The following is an 11,716-nucleotide window of genomic DNA, read 5'->3' as shown; positions in this document are numbered from 1 at the left end:
AGTTTAAAAACAACTAAGGGTTAAAAGGGAAAACAAAAGGGATCAGTTTCTATGGAATTAACAATTCTGCCATTACCAATGTTTTATCCTTCAATTTTTCTTTTTTTTTTTTAAAATTCAGATAAATATAATCCAATTAATGAAAATTAATTTAATATAAAAATATAAGTTATATTATCAAAACAGAGTCTTGGAGTTAAAAAACTTCAATCTCTCTTCAAATTTCTTTTATTGGATTATCGAATAATTCCTCACGGAAATAATTTGTTGTTTTTTATACTCAAATTCATATCTTATTGCATTTATAATAATATCATCGTAATGTTATCTTTTAGGGTCAGTATTATGAATTGGTTAAATTCTACTCTTACTCCTTATATTTTACAAACATTATGAATTTAGTCTATATACTTTAATTTGATTATTTTTAATTCTTATACTTTTTGAATTATAATATTTCAGTCCTCACCAAATTGTAATTGTTAAATTCATTAAGTCGAATTTAACAAAAATACTGACTAAAACCTTATTTTTTTAAACCTTAATTTTTTTAAACTTTAATTTGGTTGTTTTTAATCCTTGTACTTTTTTACCCTCAAAATTTTTTTTAAAAAAAGTCGAATTTTTCTATCAACCTTTCAAAAAGAGTTAAATTATTTTTTTAACAAAAATATTAACTAAAATCTTAAATTTTTTAAACATGACATCTCGAATAACAATCCACATATACTTCATGCTAATTTTTTTTATAAACTTTTTGAATATTAAATATTTTTATTTTTATATGTTTAAAATTTTTTTGTTGACATGAAATATAAGAAAAATAGTGAAAGTACACGTGGACTACCATGCAAGTTGGCACACTAACATCGTTTGAAAAAACTAATGTTTTAGTTGGCATTTCCATTAAAACTAGTGATTTGACTCTTTTGTAAAAGGAGGGCCACATTTAGCTCAAAAAGAAATAAAGACCAAATTGACAAAAAAAAATATAAATATTAAAGGTTAAATTTGACATTATACAAAAAATATACAAATTAAATTATTTAACATTAAAGAGTTGAAATTACATTTTCAACTACGTTGTAGAGACTGTATAGATACCTTATCCTAAATATTATGTTAAGAGCCGATTAAGTTTTAGCTTAGTTAGTAGCGTTGTTGTTGCAATAATTAAGAGGATGTGGATTTGAGCGTACTTAAATGTTTATTTTCTTCCGGTTTACGGGTTTTTTATAGATGGATTATGAGTAGTAATAGGAGTTGTGTAAAAATGTATGTTATGATAGAGTAAATATGTAAAAGTATAAACATTTGTTGTTACGTTTATAAATCAAAATTTATAAAGCTTAAAATACTACTAGAAATCCTATCACATGCCTATACACGTGAAAACCACAAATTTAGAACACAAATGTTTGCTTAAAAATCACATACAATAAATAAAGAAACAGATGGTTTGAAATTAATTAATAATAGCACATGAAATACGTACGTTGTTTGAATGAAAAATTAGATTAAATTGTTTATCATAGTGTTGTCATCAATCTTGAGTCGATGCCGAGTTAATTTGAAACACAAATTCAATCAAATACATTATTAATATATACAATTGATGAAAGTAATAAAGTGCGCATAATAAAATTAAAATGTATAAAAAGTAAAAAAAATCTTTAGTTAAATGGCAAATTAATAGTTTTATTAATGCAATTGGCATGGGTTTAAATTATGTTATATGCATATTTTTATTGGTTTTTTTAAGTTAAAAGAGTAAAATTCCCTTGAATAATATTACTTATTTTAATTACTAAAGTGAATTCTCGTAACTTCCTAACCAAGTTAGTGACCCGATTAAGGGTGACACTTGTAACAGCCCATTTTCAATGAAATCGGAACAGTGATTTCGAGACCACAAATCCGATTCAGAAAGAAAATTTATTTTAATACTATTGCATGGTTTGCATTATGATAGGAATAACGTATGAAAATTTCATTAGGAAAAATTTTACCGATTGCATGTTTAATTGATAAAAGGACCAAATTGTATAAAATGCAAAAGTTGAATTCTATTAGGTATAGGTAGCAAATATCTATGGACTTTAAAATTTGAGGTCCTTATATGGTAATTGGACCATTAAATGGAGTTAGTAGATATTTATGATGATTCATCCATGGAAATTTAAGAAAAGAAAAGGACTAAATTGGAAAGATGAAATAATAAAAGATGATATTTTAATTAAATAGAAAATATCATCATTTTATATCATCTTCCCCAATATTTCTATGGAAACCTTAGCTAAGAGAGAGAAATTCAAGCAAGCTTAATTGGGTAAGTAATTTTGTCCCATTTTTAGTAATTTTTATATTTTCGAGATCGTAATAACCTAATCCATCTATTTTGGGGATTAATTTGAAAAGTTATCAAAGTATTAAAATCTTTTCGTGGATGAGTATGCTGAAATTTTGAAATTATGGTAGAAAATGAAAGGTTGTTGATAGATAAACAACTTTTGTAAAGTAAATTTTGATAAAATTGTGATTTAGGGACTAAATTGTAAAAATGTAAAATTCATAGAAAATTTCTATTTTTTTAATTACATGGACTTTTATTGTTATATAAAAAAAATCGGCTAGGCTTGTAATAAGGATTAAATTGCATGAATTTCATTTTCCGAGCCTAGAGAAAAAATTGGAATTAATGAAAAGTATAGGGGAAAAGTGGTACTTTTGCCTAAGATCTGAATTAGGTTGATTTGAATGTGAAATGAAATAAATTGATGATTAAATTCATTTATATAGATTCGGAAAGACCAAATAAGGAGTTAGATCAAGGAAAAGAAAAAGTGTCGGATTAGTATATTTTCATACACGAGCAAGTGTTGAGGTAAGTTCGTGTAACTAAATTGTGTACATTTATATGTTTGAATTAAATGTTTTATATGTGAATTGTATAATTTCCATGTATATGAAATTGATTGAATATCCGTTAATGCCCGATAAATGTTAAGTCCCGTTTGAACAAATGAAAATCAATGGATACAAGTTTCCAATAATGGTTGTAGTCTTGCATATGCTGCGAATACACCACAGTTCGAAAGAGCATCCTGTTTAGCCCTCTCAAGCTTCCCGTGTATGGTTCTTGCGAGCTTCCCGTTATAGCTCTTCGGAGCATCCCGATAGGTTGTGGTCCTACATGTGTTGTGGACACACCTTAGCTCTTATGAGCATCCCGAAATGTGGCTCTTCATGAGCTTCCCTATTAAAGGCTCTTTATGAACTTCCTGATATGGCTCGCTTGAACTTCCCGATACATGGCTATCCGGAGCTTACCGTTAATAGCTCTTTGGAGCTACCCATTATAGGCTCACATGAGCTTCCTAATTTAAACTCTTATGAGTTTCCTGTTATAGCCCGGATAAGCTTCCCGTTACATGGCTCATATGAGCTTCCCGTTATATGACTCGAGAGAGTGCTCCCTGTTTAAGTGTTCTCATGAACACTCCTGAATATGAATTGATAGATTATAGGTTTGTACACTTTATGAGTACTATTCGATGTCCATCAATATTTCTTAAGGTTCAACAGGCAAAGTTCCAATACAAGTTAAGATAAGGTTTGAATAAATCAAAAATTGTATCTACCTGAAAATACATGGAAATATGTATATGATGAGTTCATCTTTATTACTTGGAAAATATTTGAAATTCATGAAGTGGATGTGTTGAGGCAATTGGCCAATTTGCTTTGGATGCATGTTATTTGTATCCTTACTTTAAATGAATATGATTTGGTAAGTTAAATCCCTATTATACGAACTTACTAAGCATTAAATGCTTACTTGGTTTTCTTTTTTCTGTTTTATAGTGGAAATCAGTTGGAGCATCATCACACTATCCTTCAGCTCACTTCGGTATAATTAGCAAAACTACTTTTGGTATAATGGCATGTATTAGCTATGTTAAGCCAAATGATGAAATGTTTTAGTTGTAATTAATCATTGGAATGGCTAATGATGATGTGTTTTGGTGTTTTTATGCATGAGATTATATTTTGTTAATATAAGTCTATTTGGAATGGTATATAAGCATATTTAAATAAGTAATTGATCATAAAGGGTAAAATGGATACTTGAATAAATGTGATAACATGTCATACTTAAAGCTTGATTAAAATGTCTTGAATTGGTTGATAAATGTGCTTAAATGTTGTTGTAGGTGGAAGGTAAAATTGGTGAGAAAAATGGCCTATTTTCGTCCATACAAGCAGAGACACGGGCATGTCTCTCAGCCGTGTGTGACACACGGCCATGTGCATGGGCTTGTGGTTTGGCCGTGTGTCCTCTGCATCTAATTTTTGAAAATTAAATTGTCCACATGGCCTACCACACGAGCGTGTGAGTGGCCGTATAACCCAAGTCAGAGAGTTACACGAGTATGAACACGGATTGAGACATGACTGTGTGCCTCACATCGAATGCCCACACAGCCTGAGACACAGGTATGTCACTTGGCCGTGTGAGCCACAAGGCATTGCCACACGGGCGTGTGTCCCCTGCACTTAAGAAAAATTTTGAAATTTTGCAAAATTTTTTTTGGGTTTTCAATTTGGTCCCAACTTGTTTCTATTGCATAAATTGGGCCTCGATGATCCATTTAAGGAACAATATGATTGATTATGTATGATTTCTGATATGAATAGTAAATGATACGACTTAATTATATTTGATCTATAAACTCCAGTAATGCTCTATAACCTTATTCCAGCGACAGATATGGGTTAGGGGTGTTACACTACTAACTCAATCAACAACTTAAATAATAATATAGATATAGGATTATTACCCAAGTTTTGTGGTACACTAGTCCAAAAGTTTGTTTTATTATTTGAAAATAATAAAATAATAAAAAATTATTTATTAAGGAAAACTAGAATTAAAATGTTTCTAAACTTTAAATTTAGAATTTAATCTACTTCACTAAAATAAAAATACAATACTTAATTTTTTTTTCAACATTCAATACAAGTTTTAGGCTGCAAAAAATTAAGGTTATTGAGTTAAGTGAATTGCCTACTCAATATTTATTTTTCTTACTTAAAAAAATTGCAGGGAGAAGTAAATTTATGGGGTTGCAGGGGTTCTGCCCCCTATATTTTGTAAAATTTTTTGAAACCCCTTTAAGTTTTTCAAAGTGTTTTTTTAAAATTTGATTTCTTTTATAAAATTTATAATTTGTATGATAAATTAAAATAAGTATAAATGATATCTAAATACTATTAATGTTTAATACAAATTAAGCATTTAATTTATTTTATTTTCCTAAAATTTTAGTAATCAAAATTATCTCAAATTTAAAAATACTTAAAAAATAAATGTCTGAGCTATATGAATTGCGCCTAATTTTTTTTTTGTTGGTGAGACAATCAAAACTACAAGTAAATTACTAAATCATAAGAGAAATTTGAATATTGGTTCCTATCAAATAGAGCACAAATTATCTCGGGTGGATCATCATGCACTTGCGGGTCTCCTTTTTCGAACAAAGCTTGTTTGGCTAAACAGTTCGCAACCTGATTTTACTCTCTCGAAATGTATTGTATAAACCAATGATTCTTCTGAGACATAAGGCTATGGATACGCCTAATTAATGCAGAGTTAAAACCAGTTGAAATGCTTCCAAGGATGCATACTTTAAACATATATATTTTATAAAAATATCCCGATTCCTTTATCAATAATTTTAGCTTAATCACTGATTAGAAACTATTTCATTCTAATACTGAAAGAATTTCAAGCATAACTAGGAAAAAGTGAAGTGAAATTTAAAATTTTGAATCTATTTATATCTTAGCCATTCACTACTTTTTTATATTTGGTCGTTCAATGCTCTTTTATAAAGCAAACAGCATAGAAAAATGGCAGAAGTTGTAATATTGATCATGAAATTGAAGAGATTTTCCAAGTGTTGCCTGTTGTTTTCCAAGTAGGACCCATTAATCACTGTTTGTTTATTAAAATTGAGCGTGAATGAACATGTTTTTAACCTTACGTGTCAATTATATACGACGGCTTGATAAGAAATATTAATATAAAGGGAATGGATTTCCGAAGCTCACCGTGACCTGGCGGTGGCGGTGGCTGTGACGCATTTTCATTGGAGGAGGGCCCATGTTGCTGACAAAAAGGATGGAGGGTCCAAAAATATTATATTTTAAGTAGTGGATGGATGGATGGGAGTCATAAGTCATCACCGCCCAAAACCAGGTGTAACAAACACACAAACACTTGCGTTGTCTTCGGCTTCTATGTTTCACCTTTTCCATTCCACTCTATTATAACACAACAATTTTAAAATTTATCCCGTGGAGTCAACCTCGAATTTTGTCCAAAGTTGAACTAACAGTCGTGATAAGAAAAAGTTGACGTTTTGACGAAATAATATAGGATGTTTATATAACAACATGTCGTCTTGATGATACAATAACTAACGACTTAATAAGCTAATAGCAACATCACGACATGGTGATATGTTTCTTATTAAATTAGATTTTTTCTCTTAATTAAATTTTAATAACTTTAAGATAATCTAATCAGATTTCATAAATTTTAGCTTATAAATAAGGCTTTTAGCAATCTTAAACAATTCAATTTAATAACAAAATTAAGAGAAACTTTGTGAGAATTTTTAGAGAACTTTGTATTTTCAATTTGGGTTTGTTTGTTTCTCCATCTTGTACTCCTCTTTAAATTTTTTGTTATTTTAATGAATTTTTTTTTCTCATAATTTTTTATTCTCTTCAAAAGAATTTTTTCACGTAAATATTTATGTCTAATTATTTTTCCTTTTTTCATTCATGTTCATTGTTTAATTTGAGTTTACCGCAACACTACTCCTACACTCGTTCATGAGACCCACATCAAACTTCATGTTTTCTATGAAAGCCATCCTTTTAGTGCCAAGTAGGGGTTCCTACGAGAAATTCTTTTGCTTAAGTTTTCACTCTACCTTATTTCCTCCTGGTTCCCAGTACAATAATTATGTGAACCACCCTCTCTCTTGAAGACAAATTTTATATTAACAATTGATGTTGTTTGTGGGAAGAAAGCAAAAACCTATATCTTTATCCAACAAAAACTACCACTTTTAAAACCAAGAAAGCTCAGGATCTACCCGGCAACAATACCATGTAACGACTTCTGATATATCCATAAATGAGTTGAAATTTATTAAAATAAAGTCACAAAAACTATCAATATTCAAGTCTAAAAGATTAGTTGTCTTATGAATCATTTTTAGATAGGATTCAAGTATTTTTAGATTGAAATGTCTTCTAACTGATGAAAGATATGCCACACACTTTAAAACACTTTATTTCAACTTCAGGAGGTTAAGAAATGATTATTTTAGTGAGGATTATACGAATAGAATTTTTTAGACGTGATTAAAACGAGAATAACAAGTTTTAAACTTTATTTAGTTTTGAAATCATATTGAGTTCAATTCGAGACTTAAATTAATTATATATAAGCCTAATAATATATTTATGAAGTCTTATACTTCATAGATTTATTTATGATGAATTTTTAAGTATTTTTTTACTAATCTAGCTTAAAAAGCAAGACCATAACTAGGCTAATTGCTCGAAGACAAAGGAATAATTGTTTCGTTGTTTTCCAAGTATTTTAGGTCTGATATTATATTTTCTATAGCATTTTTCTTGTTTTTTTATTAATAATATACTCCATGGGAGACTTCTTAAAATGCCAGTTTCTTGTTTCTGTTTTGATAAAACGTTTGGTTGAATTCTTTAAGATTGTAGGGGAGATTTATCATTAGTTCATGTAAGTGAGGGGAGGAGGTTGATTAAAGGTCAAAATAGTTCTTTGTTGGTGCAAGTTCACCAAAGGAGGCTAGATAATCTATTCAACTATTCATCATCAACACCATTCATCTTCTTTCTTCTTTCCATCAATCCACCAATAGTTTTTTTTTCTTTAGTACTTTAATTATTTGTTTTTCATTTAGGCTAAAAGTTACCATTACAAGAAAATACTTGAATTATAAGAAAAAGTCATAAATTTCGAATTAAATGTTGGGGTCTAGACTTCTACATCAACTCATTCCTATCAGTAAAACCCTCTTAAACTATCATCATCACATCCAAAATGATTGTGAAATGTTGACCTATATCACCCACACTCTTTCCAACTTATGTGCCAAAACCACGAATATGTTTCCCCACAACTTCCACCGACCCACTAAAATCAATTGTCTAAAATCTAATCTTGGGAGGTTCTTTTATGCCTTCTGCTCAACAATATTGGGAATTACAAGCTTAGAATGTGTTTCTCCAAACCTAACTTTTGTAAGGCCGTCAGAGCACCATTGGCGTAGCAGAAATTAATTCCGACGACCTTAGTCCGGTGATCCGTGTGTGAAACAACGGACCTGGATGAAAGGGTAGGGAAATCATATCAGAAAATTTCAAAACCCGAATCTTACTTTTGGAGAAAGTCATCTTTAACCAAATTATATTCACTGCACAAAAAAAGAAAAGCTCATTAAACCCAAAGCAACTTACTATCAGACAGTTTATTTTAAAAAATAAGCTGATGGGATAAACAAATTGTCACCAGAAATGAGTACACCAACACGGATGTACTTGAAATAATAATCAATTTGATGTAATAACAATGAAGTGATAGGAGGCCTCGGAACAAGCATGAACATTGGAGGCGTGGCAGGGGTAAATGCTGGCATGCCCCTATTATATTCTCGAATATTTTTGTTTGATTTGTTTCCTCGCAACTGCACGTGGTGTTTTCAAGTTAGTAATGCCATTTTCATTGTCATCGGAACAAGGATCTGGAAAGGGGTTTAACGATTTAAAATGGTTTGTTCGCTTTATTTGTTGGCAACTTAGTCCCAACAAGTTAGATATTCATCCACGGTAAGGCTTATGTCTTGCTTTGTTCTCTTGTAAGCGATGGAAACCTAACGTAAATATAGTTTGCTCTTTCTTGGTATGACTTGACTAAGTTCATACCATGTATTTGACTGTAATTTCTAATGAGCTTTCCATTGTTGCAAGGATTTTTCGAATTTTTTTTCTGCATGTCTTTTATTGTAATTTTTAAAATTGTTTTAATTTCTTTTTCTTTTCTTTTTTTATATACTAAAATCCGGTTATAGTGATTTGGGTATGTTTTGTGAAGGATTTTCCAACACTTGGCACTTCTCCACTGTCTCACCATAAACTCGTAACCTACAAGATTGTCGGCAGTTAATGCCCACTCTCCCCTCCAAAATTGATAAGTTAAATCACTTTCAAAATGTCCTTTCAACTCACTCAGAGTGGCAATTCTTATTGGTCTTTCATAGGCCACTGTCAAGCCTGCTTTAGACAAGCAAGTTAAGCGAGGTATTGTTTATACCCAAAATCAAAACCCAAATTCAGTAAACAATAGGCTTATGCCCAAACATAAAATGCTCAATCAAGTGAGCAACCTGGCTTACTATTGAGAACCCACAACAGAATGGCACCAAGCCTTATAAGAGATCTTATCGCTACAAACATCCTCTCATTCCTTGGTGAAGGAGCAACAAACTTCCATAAGCTTCTACCAGCTTAGATCTCGGCACAAGCCCAGAGCAACTGCGGCAAATACCACAAAACCAAGTATGACCTATTTCTTGGAGCATCAACTCATTATCTCACAACATTGTCCTCAATGGCGATTTAACATCATACCACCACACCTTTTCTCTCCGAGTTTCTATTTCTTCTAAAAAGTAAATTTTTAAATAATGAAATTAAAAGGGCTAGTATAGATGTTGCAAGAGGACCATTTTAGTATTATTTGTGGAAACGTCACGAATAACTGAAGTTGATACCAAATGTCAAAGGAGAACTGGGCGGGACGAAATGCACGCGTATTAATAGAGATCGTGGATGATTCCCCTTTGAATCAAATCCACACCGTACACGCTCGATGAGTGCCCTTTCCTCCTCTGTCGCATCCTTTGGTCTACCAAAGCATCACAATTTTTATTAAACTACACTACACTCCTCCCTTTCTGCATTGTTTTGTTTTGTTTTCTTCCTTACAACAATCCATCCAAGTATGAGGATCAGAAACAGTGGAAAGCCCCCTCAACGCTCCCTTTCACCTCCACCACCCTCTCCGCCGACGCCGTCGTTTTCCACCTCGCCGTCACATGTCATGGTGAGTAGAACCAACGCCCGGCTTTCCACCATTGACTCCCCCGTTGCTCAAGATGGAAGTGTTACGGATGATAGCTGGTCCGTGTCAACTAAGGAGACGTAATATATATGATTTTATTTTCTTTTTTAGTCGTTTTTATCAAGTTTTTGGCTGAGATTGTTCTAGAATGTTGCGTTCTACAGTTTGGGGCACAGCATCTTTGGGCAGACATCAACTTCAAGCAACTCCGTTTCCTCATCTTTATCCTTCAATGGTATGTTGTTTTTTATTTTTTTATGTAAAACCTGAAAATTTGATTTGACACCCACTCTATTTTGAAATAAGGGTTTTCATTTGGGTGGCATGATTATGAATAGGGCGGTGGTGCGAGGAAAAAAGAGCAATACCATTGAAGAAAAGGAGAGTAGTAATGGTGAGCTACGAAACAAAACAGCAAAGCAGAGAAAGGATGGAGAAAGATACGTTAATGGAGGAACGGAATCAAAACCAGAGGTGCAATAGAAGGAACGGAAAAGGATGGAGGTGTAACAAAATGAAGGTGAAAGGTCATAGCTTGTGTAATCACCATTTGGAAATGCAAAAGATGAGAAATAGTAGCACCAGCAGCACCACCACAAATCAAGGTGAAGATGGAGATGGAGCAGGGAGGCCGGCGTTTGCTGTGAGGGAAAACAATAGGGTTAAGGTGGTGAAGGCTCGGTCCATGAGTAGCTTGCTTAGAGACACTGTTCCATTGTTTTACTATTAATGAAGATAGTGAGTAACAGGAAAGGGTAGAAATTTGAGTATAAAGCCATAGAAATAGGTTTTACTGTGTTTAAAACAAATGAAAATGATGCATAGGTTTGACAAAAAAGCAGAAATGAAGTGAAAGACACATATTGGTTGATTTGGTATTTCATTGGCATTTTCTTCATAATTTCCATCTCTCTACCGCCTACCAATCCCTGTGATTTCCCTTACATTTCCTTCTTTTTACTTAACCTATAAGAAAATGTATTCATTATATAACAAATTATTAAATATTCATTATATGATAAATATAATTTATTTTTTTTATGTTTTACTTGTAATTTAAAAAAAAAAATCCAAATTTACCATTTCTACAAAAATCAAATTTGGTTTTCACTTTTTTCTTCTACCAAAAAATCAAATAATTAAAAGGTGGAGGGGTTTTTTAAAAAAAATCTTTTTACTACTAGTAATCATCTATGGTTTTTAAAACTATTGAGATTACCGGATTTGAATGGGTGGTACATTTTCCTGCTTGTAAAAACATCTGTGCGATGAGATATACTATAGCGTGAGACAAAAAATAAGCTAAATGCACCACATCATATTGCCCATCCAAAGGGGTATTAAGTCAGCTCAATTAGCATGGACATTGTTATCAATGTAAGAGGAATGAGTTCGAGTGCGCTGAAACCCATTATGCTTCTATTTATGGGTAGTTCTAGGCATTGTATTAAAAAGAGCATATATAATTAGAAC

At 31.7% G+C, this 11,716-nt stretch overlaps 1 protein-coding gene across 1 annotated transcript; it reads left to right on the top strand.

The window, feature by feature from the left end:
- Positions 1-10,001: 10,001 nt before the first annotated feature.
- On the top strand, positions 10,002-11,131 carry LOC121229462 (phospholipase D A). The gene is made up of 3 exons (XM_041113885.1): positions 10,002-10,323; positions 10,408-10,478; positions 10,582-11,131. Exons 1-3 carry the CDS (start codon positions 10,124-10,126, stop codon positions 10,971-10,973), a joined length of 663 nt encoding a protein of 220 aa, XP_040969819.1. The 5' UTR covers positions 10,002-10,123; the 3' UTR covers positions 10,974-11,131.
- The last annotated feature ends 585 nt before the right edge of the window (positions 11,132-11,716 follow it).

Source organism: Gossypium hirsutum, chromosome A01 (genome assembly GCF_007990345.1).
Source record: "Gossypium hirsutum isolate 1008001.06 chromosome A01, Gossypium_hirsutum_v2.1, whole genome shotgun sequence".
NCBI classification, from domain to species: domain Eukaryota; kingdom Viridiplantae; phylum Streptophyta; class Magnoliopsida; order Malvales; family Malvaceae; genus Gossypium; species Gossypium hirsutum.
Note: the sequence above shows the minus strand (reverse complement) of the source record. Positions and strands in the feature narration are given on the sequence as shown.